General features: G+C 47.8%; 1 protein-coding gene across 5 annotated transcripts; it reads left to right on the top strand.

The window, feature by feature from the left end:
- The first annotated feature begins 711 nt into the window (after positions 1-711).
- SRSF11 (serine and arginine rich splicing factor 11) lies at positions 712-17,190 on the top strand. Of its 5 annotated transcripts, none has more exons than XM_082287542.1 (13): positions 712-789; positions 935-1,087; positions 5,479-5,612; positions 9,455-9,564; positions 10,775-10,867; positions 12,056-12,105; positions 12,404-12,531; positions 13,472-13,553; positions 13,829-13,960; positions 14,238-14,327; positions 14,867-14,962; positions 15,577-15,715; positions 15,820-17,190. In XM_082287542.1, the coding sequence occupies exons 2-13, from the start codon at positions 960-962 to the stop codon at positions 16,012-16,014; spliced, it is 1,377 nt and encodes a 458-aa protein (XP_082143668.1). In that variant the 5' UTR covers positions 712-789; positions 935-959; the 3' UTR covers positions 16,015-17,190. The 5 variants fall into 5 exon arrangements, with proteins under 5 accessions (XP_082143668.1, XP_082143667.1, XP_082143670.1 ...); XM_082287541.1 differs by having other exon boundaries at positions 15,817-17,190; XM_082287544.1 differs by lacking the exons at positions 712-789; positions 935-1,087; positions 5,479-5,612 and adding an exon at positions 5,619-7,835 and having other exon boundaries at positions 8,320-9,564; positions 15,817-17,190.
- The last annotated feature ends 721 nt before the right edge of the window (positions 17,191-17,911 follow it).

Genomic DNA, 17,911 nt, shown 5'->3' with positions numbered 1-17,911 from the left:
TTTTCTCCTGTAACATTAAAGACAACTTCCCACCCCAGTGCTGTACTGCTCGGACAGCGCATTTTGTGAGAGTTTGGTCTGTGAAATGGTGAGGGAGGAGGAGAAAAGAGTGGGGCCATGAAAGGCCCCTCAGAGCGCCTTCAGAGCTTCCCACCCCAATGTTGTACTGCTTGGACAGGGTAATTTGTGAGAGTTTGGTCTGTGAAATGGTGAGGGAGGAGGAGAAAAGAGCGGGGCCATGAAGGGCCCCTCAGAGCTTCCTGCCCCAGTGCTGTACTGCTTGGACAGTGTAATTTGTGAGAGTTTGGTCTGTGAAATAGTGAGGGAGGAGGAGAAAAGAGCGGGGCCGTGAAGGGCCTCTCAGAGCTTCCCACCTCAGTACTGTACTGCTTGGACAGTGTAATTTGTGAGAGTTTGGTCTGTGAAATGGTGAGGGAGGAAGAGAAAAGAGTGGGGCCATGAAAGGCCCCTCAGAGCCCCCTCAGAGCTTCCCGTCCCAGTGCTGTACTGCTTGGACAGTGTAATTTTTGAGAGTTTGGTCTGTGAAATGGTGAGGGAGGAGTAGAAAAGAGCGGGGCCATGAAGGGCCTCTCAGAGCTCCCTCAGAGCTCCCTCAGCGCCGCCGTCCCGCGCTTTCCCGCCCCTTCTGCGCACGCGCCGCCCCCGCGCGCGGCCCTCCCTGTCCCCGTGCGTGCCCGGCCGCACGGCGCACGCGCGGGGCCGCGTGCCGTGGGTGCGCGCGCAGGCGCGGCGCGGTGCACTGTGGGATACTGCGGCCCGGGCAGGCTGGTGAGGCGGCGCGCGCGGGGCCGGCGGGGCCGGGCCGGGCCGGGGGCGGCGGCGAAGCGGGGGCGGCGAAGCGGGCCGGGGGGAGCGACCCGAACCGCACCGCCCGCGCCTCACCCGCTCCCCGCCCCCGCTGTGTCTGCTGCAGCACCGGCGGAGCGGGCGGCGGCGCGATGGCCTCCAGCAGCGGCACCGACGTGATCCAGGTCACCAACGTCTCGCCCAGCGCCAGCTCGGAGCAGATGCGGACCCTCTTCGGCTTCCTGGGCAAGATCGAGGAGCTGCGCCTCTTCCCCCCCGAGTGAGTGCGGGCCCCGCCGCCTCCCCCTCCGTCCCTCCGCCCCCCCGCGCCCTGCCCGCGGCCCAGCGCCGCCTCCCGCCCGCCCCCACGGCCGCTCCCGGCCCGGGCCGCCCCCGCTGCCGGGATCCCGCCCGGCGGCTGTCGCTGCGCACCCCGAGAGTTGGTGTTCCCAGCGCGGCTCTGCTCGGTCACGGGATTGCGGGGATTGATGTAGGGCGTGGGGTGACGCGTGCGGCTCCTGTGAAATTCACGTTTGTTTCCAGGAGTTGTTTGTCCAGGGTTGTGTCCACTGAGCCTCTGCTGTCTGCGTCACCTCCATAGGACGAAAAGTTCCAGATGCATATAAATGCATTTGATACAAAGAATTTTGTGCTAGAGTAGCTAAACGCTAATTTACAAAAAATGCACTTTTAATATTTGTGTTCCTTGCAAATAAATCTGTGCTAAACAGGAAGGTAACCGCTATCAGACAAATGCATTTCTGAGTTGCACATTTTGCAAGGAATTCCGTGCAAATTAGAACAAATAATGCACATTTAAAGTGTGTGTATAACTGAAAATCAAGTATCAAATACCTCGGCAATTTGTAAAAAGCCACAAACAAAAAAAAAAGAAATAAGTCGATTTTTATGTCTTCACAAACAGTTAAATTCTAGTGTAACTAAGTGCTTTCAGAATCCTTTCTGATGCAATGTAAAACTTGGGTGTTAGCAGTGGTGATGGTTGTGCCAGTTTGGTTGATTTATAGAGCCTGGTGTCATTATATGTTGGTGTTTTGCACCTTCATTATATAAATTAAAGGTGTTCTTTCTGCCTTGATGAAGATTTATCAAGCAAGAACATAATCAATTATTTATAATACCCAAAATTGGATTTTTTATTTTAGGGGAAAAAAACTGTCACAAAGCATTTGTTTTTCCTCATTGAGGCTTCAATCGCTGCTAGCACAAACCAGGGAAACCCAGCCATCCTGCACATCCAGAAATGTGATCGGTGGTGTTCTTGCAGCTACTTTGGGTTGGATTTGGGCAATTTCAGGTTGGAACTGGAGCCTGGAAAGAAATGGAATGTGACCGTGTATGGAATTGGAATTGGAATGCAGGGACGGCTCCAGATGGAGTTTCCTTGTTCCCATCTGGGATAACTGACACGGCAGGAGCTCACCTGTGACGGGTGTAGTCATTTCCTGGGCTGCTCTTTGTTGGAACGCTTTGTCTGTTTTTTCAGGGGGGGTTGTTGGAGGTGATTTGTGTCTCTGAAACTTTGTAGCTTTAGATACACATTAACTACTCTGTTCAGAGATTACTTCGGTGCCTTGGTGTCCTTTCCCTTGTGTACAGAAGGGCCCTGGCACTCACCTCCTGTGGGTTTTCCCTGGGCTGATGGGAATCTGCTGTGGGTCACTTCAGGGTCCCCAGTTCCACTTCACCCCAAAGAGGGGAACCTTTTCCAGTAGTGACACATTCTTTTTCTGTTCCTTCTCCTTCACATTCCAGCTCCTGACTTTTCCCTGCCCATGGTGTTCATCCATTTTTGGAGGGGTACAGGATATAAATTATAAATCTGTGAATTCTCCCCATCATCGGGATTCCTTTCTATCCTGGATCCTGCTGGGATTTTCCCTTGCCTGTGGTATTTGAGGAACCAATCCCATTTCCTTTGCTCCACCCCCTCATTTGATCTGTGTCACTCTGCTGCAGAACTTCCTTATTCTCCTGCACTTGCAGATCACTTCCTGAGCTTCTCTGAATTCCTGGTTTTCCACTCTGCCCTCATCCACCTCCTTTTCCCAGTTTATTTCATCCCGTTTCCCCTTTATTGTACGCCTCAGCTTCATGCTGCATCTTTAATGCACAACCAGCTCTGGGACTTCTTCCAATTTTCCTCCTCCTCCTCCTCCTCCTGCTTTTCCCTGACTCCATTGCCTGATTCTCACCTTTATGGTATTCCAGAAAACTCCATCCAAACTGAAAAGTGGAGGGAATGGATTTCTGAGTCTCCTGTATTCCAACCCCAGGAAATCCTTGTATGTCCCAGCATTCCAGTGGCTGAGAGACAATTCCTGAATTTTTCAGTCTTGAGTGAATTAGAATAATGATGGATGCTGGCTTTTTTTTGGGAACTGTTGAGAACATCCAGTTCTTGATGAATTTCACTCAGCTTGGATTTGAGAGTGACTGGAAATACCATTTTTAAAAGTGCAGTACACAGATGCAAATTAAATGTCAAGCTGCAGAAGCATTGCCTAACACATTTTCAGTTGTTATTTTAGGTTCATTACTTTGGGAAAAAGCTCAGCTATCCCAAAGCATTCCCAGTGGCACTCCTGGCTGTAAACAGGATCTGCTGAAGAGTAAATAAGATCTGGTTCATATTCCTTTAGTATCACTGACATATTAAAAATGCCTGAAAATACTGGGCTGCATTTATGTAATGAATTGTGTCATTTTTATACCATTTATATCAGTAGCTCCTTCAGCTGTGCAATCACCCCTTGATTTACTTTTCTTTACAATTTTACCATGATTTTGTTAAACACCTTCATGCTTCTTTGGGATTATATTTTTATTCTGTTTTATTTCTTGTTATTTCTTCTTATTAGTTCTTACTTGTGGGCTAAAAAAGGCACCATTTTGGCAAGCTGCTGTGGATTCCTGGGCACAGGAGAGCCAACAGTTTCTTCGGTTTTTTTTTCTCATTTATCACTGCAGTTACTTCCCAATTTATTCAATTTTCAAGCTGTGGGAGCAAGTGGCTGTTTCTAATTTTAATGCTTCAGAAGCTGCAATGTGCTGCCTCCAATTTAGTTTTCCACATCAGGTTAAATGTAAGGTTATTAAAGTGTGGTCTGACAGACACTGGGGGCAGTTGTGTGTGTTTGGCTCAGTGGGGCTGAAGGTGAGGGAGCATTTGGCATTTGCAGTGCCAAAAATAGACCCTGGATCTGTCTGGTTGTGTCGGAGTTGTTCCCTGAATTCTGACAACCCCCAGTGATGAAAGGCTTGATCAGCCTCAGCAGCCCAGATCAAACTGCTCTGCTGCTGGGATGCCTTTGAAGTTGGATGTTTTGGAGTTGTGGCTGGGAATCCAGGTAGGAAAAGCAGATTTTTGTCAGGATCAGTGAATGTTTTCAGAGCTTCCCAGGCTGATCTGGACTTCTGGCCTGGTGTAGGAACAAGGGTTTAGGGCTTGCTGCTGCTTCCACTCCCTGTCCTGGGCCTTCTGGAGGCAGCTTTTAACTTACCTGTCCCACAGTTCTGTCTGCAGAACCATTTTTCTTCCTGTCTTTCACTTTGTACATCCAATTAAAGCAAAATCTGCCCCCTTTTCAGGACATGGGAGCTCTTGAAACCCATTCTGGACCTTGCCTGGGTTGACTGCCTCTAGTTTTTTGGTTTGGTTTGGTTTTAGGGAAGTCACAGCTGTAGTTCTACAGTTCTTTCCTGCTGTAGGAAGTAGGTATTTCTGGGTTGGTTTTTCTTTGAAGTGACTCAAAACTTCTCAGTTTTGGATTTGTAGGTTGACAGACACTTGTTTTGAGCTGGGAATAAGCACAGACCTACTTTGTGGAGAGGTCTGTGTTTGCTGTGCTCACTTTTCTCTACGGAACAGTGAAGTGAGCTGGAGGGTTCCCTGCCTGAGATCCTGGAATTTCCTTAGGTTTGTTCTTTCCTGCTGAGGGACAGGCAGGAGCTCAGCACTGGGCATTCCTCAGGATGTGCGAGCATGATGAAGTTTAGTCTAAAAGCTGGTATGGAATTGGGTTGATAAATAAAACAGAATCCCAGACTGGTTTGGGTTGGGAGGGAGCTTAGAGCCCATCCAGTGCCACCCCCCGCCATGGCCAGGGGCACCTTCCACCTCCCAGGGTGCTCCAAGCCCTGTCCAGCCTGGCCTTGGACACTTCAGGGATCCACAGCTTCTCTGGGAATTCTATTCCAGGGCCTCAGCACCCTCAGAGCCAGGATTTCCTTCCCAATATCCCATCTATCCCTGCCCTCTGTCAGGTTAAAGCCATCACCCCACGTCCTGCCCCTACGTCCCCTTGTCACGAGTCACAAAGATCCTGTAATCATCACCCTCTTCATTTCACAATTTACCTTAATAAGTAATTTGGGGCCTAAAGCAGGGAGTGTGAAACGACAGGGTTTAACTGATACAGAATTGGTAACTTTTTTTATTTCAGCCAAGTTTTCCTCCCAGCCAGGGAGGAACTTGCATTTGGGTGGCCACTCAGGGGTTTATAGCTCATCACAGAACTAATGCTCAGTTGCAAGTGATAACAGAGCTGATGTGCAGCTCCAAGTGAGGCAATGTAACAAATGGTGTCATTTTGGGGTTGGTCTGTGTGGTTTCCTGCTGTCCCTGAGTGCTGCCTCTGTCTCTTGCAGTGACTCCCCCTTGCCGGTGTCGTCGCGCGTGTGCTTTGTAAAGTTCCACGACCCCGACTCGGCCGTGGTGGCCCAGCACCTGACAAACACTGTGTTCGTTGACAGAGCCCTCATAGTCGTTCCCTATGCTGAAGGTTTGTAACTTGTTTGATGTTCTATGGGGCCACCCTTGGGTGGTGGTTGATTCCTGTCTAGTGCACAAAAATTAACAGTAGTCCAATGTCAAACACGTCAGAGACTGCCATTCTGAAACCCTTGGTATATTGCCTTTGGCCCCTGGATTTGATCCGTTTATTTACATAGTGACACCAAAGTGGAAAGTTTTGTGTGTCTTAAAAGTGTAGAATAATAACATTTTAGGCAGAATTCTATGCAAATTTTGCTCTGTGTCAGTCTCAATGAGACGTTTTCCCAAACAGACTGTAATGCAAACAGGTCAATATTTTAAGCAAATTGTACCTTAATAATTGTTTGCCACTTTCACTCTCTTCATGAGAATGGTTTCTCCCTCCCTGAGAGTGCATGGGAGAGGAATTAACATTCCTTTGGGATATGCTGCCACTACATTTATTTGGGAACAGCCCCAAAAAAAGGCCCTCACTCTCCTTGTGGAGTCCAGTATACCAAGGGTTTGAATAATTACGGTTTAATTCAAAAGTGACAACTTCCAAGAGGTGCCACATGGGCACTGGTCCTAGTTTTTAATTCCAAGTTTTCTTGTTCATCCTTGATATATTTAATAGAATTTCACTAAATAATAAACTCTTCTCTCTGTTATTTGTGTGTGTGATTTTTGTAGTGGAGAAGGCAAATGCAAAGCCCTTCCAGATGACTGAAAAACAGTGGGTCCTCTGCAGCTACAGGGGATTCTAGCCATTAACTAAAGGCCAGCAAGCACTCAAGTCCCCAAGTGTTTTCCTGGTGTAACCACTTGTTAACTACATTTTCTCTTCTTCTTTTTATTTTTACATTTTAGGGTGTTACAGTAATTTGAAAGGCAATGAGCAGGGTTTTTGGAACTTACCTTAAAAGCAAAGTGCTGAGAAGACACCTCTTCTTACAGAAGTCTTATTAAACTCTTCTAGACTTGCTTTAGAAGTAACTGATTTCCATTGTACTTGTGCATTTCTTGATTTTCTTCTGGGAAAGATTGCATTTAATAAAATCTTGCAGATTAAGTCATACTACAGTGCTAAGTTTGGTACATGGCCTGGGTTCACACCTGTAATCTGTCACACTGGAGCTGTCTCTTGAGGCCTGGGGAGCTGTCTTATCTTATCTTTGTATTCCTTAAGCTTAAAAGATACGAAACTTAAACTTAAAAGATGTCCAACTTAATTCCTGGAGTGTAGGAATGTGCAGTGTGGCCTCTGATTGAGCCCTGCTGCTTCCTGAGGGCACAGAACCCCTTCTGTAATGGAGTTACTGCTCCTGCTGCCACTGCTTGAGAATAGCAGAGCTGAAAGGCTTCTTGTCCCTGTGTGGGTATTAAACACAGCAACAGTCCAGTGGGATGGTGCTGCAATATTCTCCAAGGCCCATGGGAATAATGCCAGTGTTTAACTCTTCCTACAAGGATGAACCCACTTTTCTCTTTGTCAGTCTGACTTTGTCCACTGTGGATAAATCTGGCACACAGAGAAACCCACCCAGCAGCTTTGCTTCAGAAAATCAAATTATTAAAGTAGAATATTTTACTGGGCCTGTTAAGGAGTCACTCCTGGGCTGTACCTTGTGTTGTTTAACAGTTCAGAATTTAATGTCCTTGGCACATCACTAGAGAGATGTTCAGCCAATGAAGTATTGCCCCTGGGTTGATAATCCCATACTTCTGTCCCTGTGCTGGAGCACAGTTTTCCCCAGAAATTCAGCCTGCCAGGGTCCCAACTGAACAAGAAGCAGCATTTCCCCAACCCACAGTGCCACTGCTGATGTGCTTAAAGCCAGGCATGTGCTGAATGGGGCCCTCCTCTCTGGTTTCTGCTGTGCTAATGAACCTGTGTGATTATTGCCTGTCACTAAAGCAAATGTTTATTATCTGTTTAGTGCAATAATTCCCCCCCTGTCCCAAGTTTTAGCTCACACAGACACTTTGGTGTTGGCTGTTGCTTTGTGTTATAGAACTATACACAAAGGCTACGGTAAGGTTTAGTATTTGTCATTTTCTCTGGGCTAATTCCTAGATTTGGAAGGATCTCTTAAGGTTAAAGATGGCTGGGGGGGGTGTCTAGGTTCTTTGGTTAATGTTTGTTTCTTTTGTCTGTTTCTTTTTCTTTCATTTCTACACATTCATGCAGTATTTCATGGTTCTAACAAAGCAGCAGTAAAAAAAGCTCTTGAAGCATGAAAATTAACTGGTGAGGGGCCTCATTGCTTTTTTTAAATTGTAGTTTATTTAAATACTTTTTAAAGAAACAATTAGAGGATCAGATGCATGAATTTTTTTTTAATGGATGCAGATCTTCTATGAGGTGTCTCGAGCTAAGTCTGAGGATTTGTATTTAGATGCCAGAAATGTTGTAGTTGCACTGATTTGAAATGTTTAGCTGTAATTGATAAATATCCTCTTGAGACATAATTTTGCATGCCAAATGACCCCATAATCTCTCTGTAGGTATGTTGATATATTTATGCATTCCTGCCCTTTGCCTCCATGACCTTTTTCCCCTGTCCCTCCATAACTTTGGGTATCTAAAGTGCTGCCAGCTCAGTGCCACGAGCCAGATATCAGTGCTGTGTATTGTACATTTGTGTAGATTATCGGCACTTCTCAGTATAGGTGGGAGGAACCATTACCTTTATTTAACAGTGGTTTTTCTTTTTTGTTGTTGTGTTTTACAGTTCTTTTCCCTGGTTCAGCCTGAACTATATACCAGGCCCTGCTGAAAATACCACCCAACAGTTTTCTTCTGCAGCTTATCCAGTTTCTCTTAAGTGCCCTGTACATATTGTATGTTTTATGATGAGATGCAGTTTCTTAATATGTATTACAGAAACACTACTGGTATTTGCAAATATATAGTAAAATTGTTTTATTGAACTCTCATTTTGGGGGCTTGGGCACATTAACAAATTAATCCATCTGTATAGGGCTTTTGCTGTTGGATAGAGTAAAACTCCCTCCACAATTGTTTGTAGTAGGGCCCTGAGCACTCTGTGTGCAGAGCAGGCAGTGAAATAACCCCTGGTCTTAGCTGGCTGCAAGACTTTGGGCCACAAGTCCCCTCTGCCACGGCAGGTGGCAGCAGCATTGTTGGTACTCTAAGCTGGCACATATTGGAACAAATGCATTTTACTGCACAGGTAAGGAATGTGCCAGCATCCCTGTGTGTATCCCAGCCACAGACACACCCCCAGCATTCCCGGAGAGCCGCAGGGACCGCATTCCATGTGACACGTCAGCAAAAGCCCTACCAAAAACACCCATCCCTTCTCTTTAAGTTTGCCAAAATTTGTATGGTAGGTGTAAAAGAAAACATAGTGAACTGTACCATATTATTAACCCCTAAATCCAACTTTTTTTGTCTTGTGTATCTTGATTTTTCTGTGTGCTTTGTAGTGAAGCAGCCGACACGAGTCGTTGTTCATAAAACAGCTTTTGAAAGTTGAGAGCACTCTCACCCCTGGAGAACCGACTGTGCTTGCTTACGTTTGGTTCATGACTTAAAAATCGAGTACAGGTGATGAAACCTTGGCAGTGTTAACAACAAAGTAGTGTGTATTGTGCTATTTTTTTGCTCTAGAAACTTAACCTTTTGTAGAGAAAAAGGAACAGTCAAATTGTCACCCATTGAAGTTGCATTCTGACAAAAAAAGTTAATGCTAAATATTAATAGCCATCAAGCTTTGTATTTTAGCCAGCATAAGTACTTTCAACAAACTCAGGTGGTGTATCAGGGAGACTTTGCTGGGTGTATTTGTGTATTTGGTGCCTCTGGGCTGGGATGCACTCTAATGCCAGGCTGTTTCCCTGCAGGAGTCATTCCTGATGAGACTAAGGCTTTGTCTCTCTTGGCACCAGCTAATGCCGTGGCAGGGCTGCTGCCCGGGGGTGGCCTGCTGCCCACTCCCAACCCTCTCTCTCAGGTAGGCTGGGCAAACATTGGGTGGGTTCTGCTGCATTCCCACTTAATTGCTGCTGTTTCTTTCAGGACTGATGTGCTAATGGCAATTCCTAGAGCATTTTATCAACCCTGATGGATTGGGACAGCTCTGATGTGAATCGGGGCGCAATAGTGACAAGTTGTTAGATGGGATATCCTTATTTCCCTATTCCCTTATTTTCTGGTATCTCAGGGCCCTGTTTGTTTGTCCTTCCATCCCTCTCACCCACTGTACTTCGCAGATGTGACAAGCAGTAGAAATCTCACAGATTTTAAATTCCTCGAGTCCAAGGAGCTGCCACGCTGTGAGATTCCCTTCATTAATCCTCCAGCTGAGGGCAAAATTGGAGCCTGGTTATGTGAACCTACAGGAATTCATGTGGAAGATGAACAGTGAGAACTGCACATTGTGGGAGAAGCTGGAGTCACAGCTCAGCTCTTGGCAGGGCACAGAATCAAAGGGCAAGAGGCAAATTAATCATAATAAAGCCTCATTAATTCTGCACTTCTCAAAGCTACTTCAGCTCATGCTTAGCTGAAGGACCCCCTGGCCATGGAGCTGCTCAGGAGGGAAGAGCCTAAGTTTAACCTTTGAAACCCAGGGAAGAGGTTGGAAGAACCAGATACAACCCAAAAGATTTCATTCACTAAAAACTCTGCATGTAAATTCTGGGAATGGTTCTTGAGCCACCTTAATTTCAGTTGTGTCTCTGAACCCCAGGCTGCTCCCAGCCCCTCCATGGTGGGATGTGTTTAACACATCCATTTTAGGGGAATGTGCTGCAGAGTCAGGTTTTCAAGCACATTTTGGAAGTGTGTCTCGGGTTTTGGTGTCTGTCTCGATGATCTCACTTGAAATGGCCCAAAATGAGCTGCTTTGGGGAGCCTTCTGCTCTCCCAGTAGCTTTTTAACCAAATTTGAGACATTTGCAGGGATGCAATATTGTTAAATTGCCTTTTAACACAAACCATGGCCATCTCAACCCTAAACTGAATTAGAAATGAGCTGATTTCCTCAGAAACTTATAATGAATTTCCCTTTCAGCACTGAAAAGTAACTTACTTTTAAACTATCCCTTCAATTTGCTGGAATGCTTTACTCCTTCACCTTTGTTTTCCCTGCCCCCTGGGCTGCAGAGGGAGATGCTGACACACTGACTGGTTTTTGTCACTAACTGCTGTCTCTGTCACAGATTGGTGCTGTCCCTTTAGCTGCTTTAGGAGCTCCTGCTCTCGACCCTGCCCTTGCTGCTCTTGGGCTTCCTGGAGCAAACCTGAACTCCCAGGTACGTTCTCATTCCAAAACACCCTTCATTGTCCCCCCCCTTTCCTGCTTTAAGAGTGGCTTTCATTTGTATCAGTTCACAGCCACTGCCTGGCAACTCCAGGGATTGGTTTCTGCTTGGGAAAAAGAAAATCCCCTTGAATATCAAATTAGATGTTGGCAGGGGCCAAGGAATAATTTGGGAATAGCAATGAAATATTTCAAATATGTGTCATTATCAGGCCATGAACCTGCCTTGTTCTTCAAGTAAAAAGTAGTTTGACTTTTTAATTTTGTAGGTGTCAAAAATGTGAGGAAACTTTATTAGGTTGTGAAGCTGAATAAAAAAGGCTTTTAAGTACTGAGTAATAGACAATTGAGTATATTTGTATCAATAAAAGTATATCAATATATTGAACATTCTATATATTTATAAATAAAATACTTAAGAGGTAAGAACCAAATACTGGTTTACAGCAACAAGAAGTAGCAATAATTTAATGCATTTCTAATGCCATAATTAAAAATTTTTTTATGTATTCCATGGGAAGAACAAGCAAATGATGGTGAAAATTAAATAACAAATGGAAATAAAAAATTTTAAAGGCAAATTAGAAAAATGTAAATTTGGGGTGATGGAGGATTTTTGTACATTAAACCAGCAGATTGTAACAACCATTTAAAAAATGAAACTTTGGGTTCATTGTAAAAAAAATGAGTGAGGATTAAACGTTTTCTTAGTACTACCTCACTGGTACAGGAAGTGACTGATCATCATAATACCTGGATTCTCCTAAGAGCTGTAAAATAGATTTTTCCTGGAATTTTTAGATGTTTATAAGTTGGCCTTGAGGCCTTCAGCGGACAGACAGCTTAGAGAGAGCTCTGTTCTCTTGCAGTAACAGAAGGAACCTGTGCCCAGAGTTACTGATACATAATTATCCATACAAACACATCCCAGAAGGGCTTTTTATCCATTTGTGGTTTTATTCCTGATTCTCTCCAGGGCAGGGCTGGGTTTGGCTGCTGTGGAAAGTAAAGCCCCTGAGCCCCCCACACCCAGCCCCAGTCACACCAGCCCAGTGTGGCCTTTCCTCTTTGCTGGGGGTGTTCTGGTCTGGTTTTCCAGCTGGGAGGGGACATTCCCAGGAAAGTTCTCTTGAGCTCACACATCTCCCAGCCTGGTTTCAACTTTGTTTTTCCCTCACAGTCTCTCGCAGCAGATCAGCTCCTAAAACTGATGAGCACAGTGGATCCAAAGTAAGCACCAGTGTTCCCAAACACTTGTATTGCACTGCTGGGGAATATCCGTGGGGATTCAGTGCCCAATCCCTCTCCTGCTGGAGCTGATGCCAGCTTGGAAGGGCCTTGGAGCGCTCTGGGCTAGGGAAGGTGTCCCTGCCCACGGCAAGGGGTGGGATGAGATGGGCTTTAATGTCCCTCCAAACCCAAACCATTCCGGGATTCCCTGATCCTCTGAACTGGCTCAGTCTGACAATGCAGACCTGCATCCCTTGGATTCCTGAGGCCTGAATTTCTGGAATTTTGTGTTGACCAGGTTGAACCATGTGGCTGCAGGTCTTGTGTCCCCCAGTCTGAAATCAGATACCTCCAGTAAAGAAATAGAAGAGGCCATGAAGAGAGTCCGAGAAGCACAGTCCTTAATTTCTGCTGCTATAGAGCCAGGTAATTCCAGCCTGGAATGAGCCATTCCAGCCAGGATGGAGCTTGGATACAGCACATGATAAAAGCTGATGGTCTTCAGAGTACTGCCTTAAGCCTGTGGTCTGCAGGGAATCCATTTCTTAGGGTTTTAATCATCCTGCAGTGGATGCTCCATGTGTCCTGCAGAAATGGGCTGGAATTAATCCGTTGTTTTTCCCAAAATTCGCTGGTTTGAAGGCTGTAAAACACCCAAGCTTCCCTGAGGGAAGTTCCTGCTGCTGTCTCAGGTTCCAAGGGAACATGGATTTCCTGGCCTCACCACTTGGCACCCTGCTGATGCTTCTCAGGGATGCTTTCCTTTATCTTCATTCCTGATCTGGACAAGTTTGTAAATGATTCTCTTTTTGGAGCTTCCTTCAGCAGGTTGGATTTTAGAACAAGCTCCAGCAGCTCCCACAAATGTCAGAGCCACCAAATCTGAGAGGCAGGAACTTGAACCCTGAAAACACAGAATATTCATCAGTTTTGCAGCCTCCTGATGATTTCTAGGAAAGAGCAGAGCTCCTGCTCTTGTTCTTGCTTTGCTTGAGGCTCTTTAGTGGGAAATTCAAAACAATCATTTGAGAGCTTCTTCAGCCCCTCACAAAACGGCAGATTCTGGGATTTTCACAGGGTTTTCCATTGCCCTGCAGCCATCAGCTTTTCACTGACTCAAATGAAGTTTTTTTCTGAATTTTGACTTCTCCAGTTTTGCATAAAGCTGTTACTTGATGTCACAAACTTGTCCCTGTCTGTTGGTTCTGTCGTCTTGTGAAGAGAACGATAGATGGATGAGCCTTGATTTCAAATGGCAAAATCAGGTTGATTTATATCTGTTTCATGAAGCTCCAGGTCCTTTCCTTTAGAAAATCCTTATGAATACTAAAAGCCATTGGTTTTTCTTCTGCTTTTCCCTTTTCAGACAAAAAAGATGAAAAACGAAGACATTCAAGGTCGAGGTCACGCTCGAGGAGGAGGAGGACACCTTCCTCATCCAGACACAGGTGACTGAGCAGTTCCTTGAAAACACCTCCCAAACAGCTGGAACAATTCCTGCAAAAATCATTCTTGGAAAGGACACTTGGGTTTGATTTAGTGCTCTAAAGATCTGTTGACATTTTGGTATCACCAGAGCCCCTGGGCAGGGCAAGGGGAGCAGGGAGAGCTGTGGATGGAGGCTTGTGTTGCGTTTCTGGGGTTTCCTTCGCCCCGAGCAGCTGGGCTGGGAACATCTCACAGTGTCCTTTGTGTGACTCCCGTGTTGGTGTGTCCCTGGCAGACGCTCCAGGAGCAGATCAAGGAGAAGGTCCCATTCCAAATCCAGAAGCAGGAGGCGATCCAAAAGTCCGAGGAGAAGGAGATCTCATTCCAGAGAGAGGAGCAGGAGGTCTCGGAGCACATCCAAAACCAGGTACTGGCTCCAGGGAATCCAGTCCTGAGCAGGGCAGGGATTGTCCCCTGTGCTGGCACTGCTGGGCCCCTCCAGGGCTGCCTCCAGCTCTGGGCATCAGTCCAGGGAGGACGTGGAGGGGCTGGAGCATGTCCAGGGAAGGAAACGGAGCTCCTGGGGAGCTCAGCCTGGGGAGCCCCCCCTGTCCTTCCCAGCTTCCCGCTTCTTTCCCTGTACAGCAGATGAGGAAGTGCTGTTGGATGGTTTGAAAATGACTTAATCTCTTTTCTACTAAAAGGGATAAGAAGAAGGAAGAGAAAGAAAAGAAACGTTCTAAAACTCCCCCCAAAAGCTACAGCACAACCAGAAGATCCAGAAGCACAAGCAGGTATAGAAATGGGATTTTCCTTGGTCTCTGTTCCCAGCAGGGTTTTGATCCACTTTAATATTAAATAGAAAAGCATGGTCTTTGATAGAGCAGCCAGTCTGTGGAAGGTGTCCCTGCCCATGGCAGGGTGGGAGGAGCTGGGGCTCTGAGATCCCTTCCAACCCAAACGATGCCTGGCTCCCATTGGATCATGATTCCAATGTGGATGTATCTGGTACAGGCACAGCAGCACCTGTACCACCTGTGTCTGTTAAGATACTTTAATTTTCCTGCAGTGTTTGAGGTAAATTCTTTGGGCTTAGAACAGTTTCTCCTTGCTCTGTGTCAGAGTTGGATGTTCACTGCCTTTCACTCTTCCTGATCCAGGGAATAAATCCAGGCAAAAGTGTTCCCTTTTTTTTAAAAAACTTCCAAATTTAACGTGCAGTTTTAACAGCTCTCTAGTACCCTGTGAGCAGGGCTGGGATTGGAATTAGGGATGCATTTGTAACTTTAAAGAAATAAGCACGGATTTCCAAAGCTGCTGTCCCTCCCTGCAGAGAACGGCGGCGCAGGCGGAGCCGGAGCGGGACACGGTCCCCGAAAAAGCCCAGGTCTCCCAAACGGAAAATGTCCCGGTCCCCGTCACCCAGAAGGTCAGGGAAACACTTCGCTGGAAAAAACGGTGTCTGGGTGGGAAACTCCCCAACTGTGACCTACAGGGAAGCTCCCAGGGGATTCTGTCTGGGGAGGATCTCTGCTGCTTTCACGGAGCTGCGCTGGGGTTGGCTGGGAGCTCCAAGGGTCCGGTGTTCTCGGGGTGGTTGGAGTAGGACATGGCACAGTTCCCAGTCCCTTTGGCTCTGCACAGTAGGAATCAACTGATTTTGGGTGGCCTGGGCATTGTGGGAGCCTGTCCCAGGATGGGGAGCTCAAGGTGCTCCTCTGGAAAACACTGGAGCATCGCTGCCCTTACTGTCCAGGATTTGGACTCCATGATGCCTGTGGGGCCCTTCAGCTCAGGAGATCCCATGGTTCTGTTTGCCACAGCATTTCTCAGCCTTGGCTTTGTGGTGGTGTGCTTGAGCCAGAGCTGAGAAACTGGGATTTGGGCTATTTCCTGAAAGCAGAGGCTGTTCCCTACTTGCACTCTGCCATTTTCCCTTGGGTTTGTTGTGAGCTGTGGGTACACAAACCCTCTGGACACAGTTCCAGCCATGGAACAGGGTGGTGGTGCTGGGCTTCATCCTCTCCCTGCTGATCCTCATAGGCATAAAAAGGAAAAGAAGAAGGATAAAGACAAGGAGAGGAGCAGAGACGAGAGGGAGCGGTCAACGAGCAAGAAAAAGAAGAGCAAAGACAAGGAGAAGGATCGAGACCGGAAATCCGAGAGTGACAAGGATGTGAAAGTATGTTCCAGAAACCCCTGGAGCTGCTCCCAGCCCTGCCCCACATCCCCCCCCGCCCTGTCCCAGGGGGAGGTGCTAACGTGTCCCTTTCCCTGGCAAAGCAGGTCACAAGGGACTACGATGAGGAGGAACAGGGCTACGACAGCGAGAAGGAGAAGAAGGAGGAGAAGAAGGTGGCGGATGCTCCCTCTCCCAAAGGGAAGGAGCCCGGAGCCGAGAAGGGCAGCGGGGATCCGGGCAGGGAATCCAAGGTGAACGGGGACGACCACCACGAGGAGGACATGGACATGAGCGACTGAGCCTGCCCACAGCCCCTCCACAGTGTGATCCTTTATGCTGTACTTGTTAATCCTCAACCTAGATGTATCCAGCTCCGAGCTCTCCATGGTCTGTCCATCCCAATACTAACTCACACCCAAAGCTTGAGACAGGGACCCCCTGCTCCAGGGACCCGCTGGGGCCGGGCCAGGCCGCACGTCCCTCCCCCAGCACAGGCTGGGCCACCCCTTCCTCCCTCCCTCCCTGCTTCCCTCCCTCCAGAGTGTCCTGGGCTGAGCCAGCAGGGCCCAGCAGTGTGGGAATGCCCCGGGAGCGTGGCACAACTGCCCTGTCCTGCCACAGCAATGTGGGAATGTCCCAGGAGTGGGGGGAGTGTGGCACAGCCCCCCTGTCCTGTGGGAATGCCCCAGGAGTGTGGGGAGTGTGGCATAGCCCCCCTGTCCTGTGGGAATGCCCCAGGAGTGTGGGGAGTGTGGCACAGCCCCCCTGTCCTGTGGGAATGCCCCGGGAGTGTGGCACAGCCCCCCGTCCTGCAGCCACCGAGGTGCTGCCAGGGCCTCCCGGACACTCTGGAATTGGCCTTGGATCGCACCAGCTCTTCACGCTCTTGGCTTTAGTTCTGGTTTTAAGCCACATGCTGGGTTTGGTTGGGTTTGGTTTCTCAGTGGGTTTTGGTTGGCTTTGCCCGGGGTTCAGTGCCCCGACATTCCTGAGGGCTCTCTCTCCACCGTGTCCCTTCCGCTCTGTCCGGGGCGAGCTGGAACGGGCTGACCTCAGGAAGGGGAATCCTGCCCATGTCCGGCGAGGGAGGTTGGGGGAGCAGCTTCACCCAGGGCTGGGGGCTCAGGAGCTCACCCGCTGCAGCAGGGAGTGCATTTTAAAATGACCTTGGTCTGTTTTTAAAGCAAGTCCATTGACAATGTACTTTTTACTTGATCTCAAGTTGTACAAACAGATGAATTTGTGTTCCTGTCCCGGCCGTTCCCTCCCTCCCGCACTCGGTGATCCCATGGTATTTGCAGAGTAGTTACCCAAAGCTGTTCCTTAGTTCCAGCAGCTCCAGAGCTTTTACTTTTGTGCAGGTAAAGAGACAAAAGTAGCCGACAGTCTGTGCCATGTCGATGTACAGTTTCGGAAAATGTTTTACAAAACTTTGATAATAAAACCCTGAAACTTCAGCTCCTCTTCCTACAAAACTGGTAGGTTTTATTTCCACTGCTGGATGCACCAAACTTTACTTCATTCCTTACAGCAGCCTTTGTTTTATTTCCCTGTCACAGTGAAGGAGGAGTTATTTTACTTTTGGGGAGGAAATGGGTTAAAATGGGAATGTGGAGGTTTATGGGACTGCTGAGAAGGATGTGGGAGCGCTGGTGGATGAAAAGCAAGAGAAGGCTCTGGGGAGACCTGAGAGTCCCTTGCAGGGCCTAAAGGGATTCCAGGAGAGCTGCAGAGGGACTGGGGACAAGGCCTGGAGGGACAGGACACAGGGAATGGCTTCCCAGTGCCAGAGGGCTGGGATAGGAGCCTGGCAGGGATCAGTTGGAGCAGCCTCAGGACCACAGCTGCAGTTACAGAAATCTTGAACTGGGAATGGTTGAAGCCCTTCCTGGAAGTTTTCCTGCCCCTTTTTGAAATCAGCAAATCTGTACCTACAGAGGGAGGCCCTGCTCACTCCGAGCTCAGGGGCTGATGCTGGGGGCAGGAGCGGAAGGCTCAGTTTAAAAACCAAAAACCCCAAGCCCAATCCCTCCAAAGCCCCCCAAAAAAGCCCCCAGCCCTCCCTCAAAAAACCAAGAGCCCAAACCCAAAAACCCCAATCAATCTCCCTCATAACCAAAAGAAAACATGAAACCAAAAATCCCCTCAAATCCCCCAACCTTGTGCCAGGCCAAAGCCTCTGTGGACATCCCAGGC

Source organism: Coloeus monedula (genome assembly GCF_965178545.1).
Source record: "Coloeus monedula genome assembly, chromosome: 9".
NCBI classification, from domain to species: domain Eukaryota; kingdom Metazoa; phylum Chordata; class Aves; order Passeriformes; family Corvidae; genus Coloeus; species Coloeus monedula.
The sequence above is the reverse complement of the archived record's forward strand: the minus strand, read 5'-3'. Positions and strand labels throughout refer to the sequence as shown.

Bases quoted from the DNA above. Each gene is read 5' to 3' on its own strand.
- SRSF11 (XM_082287541.1), top strand. From the start codon at position 960: ATGGCCTCCAGCAGCGGCACCGACGTGATCCAGGTCACCAACGTCTCG. The intron at 12,106-12,403 runs GTAAGCACCAGT...TGTGTTGACCAG, and splicing joins ATGAGCACAGTGGATCCAAA to GTTGAACCATGTGGCTGCAG. The intron at 13,554-13,828 runs GTGACTGAGCAG...TGTCCCTGGCAG, and splicing joins CCTTCCTCATCCAGACACAG to ACGCTCCAGGAGCAGATCAA.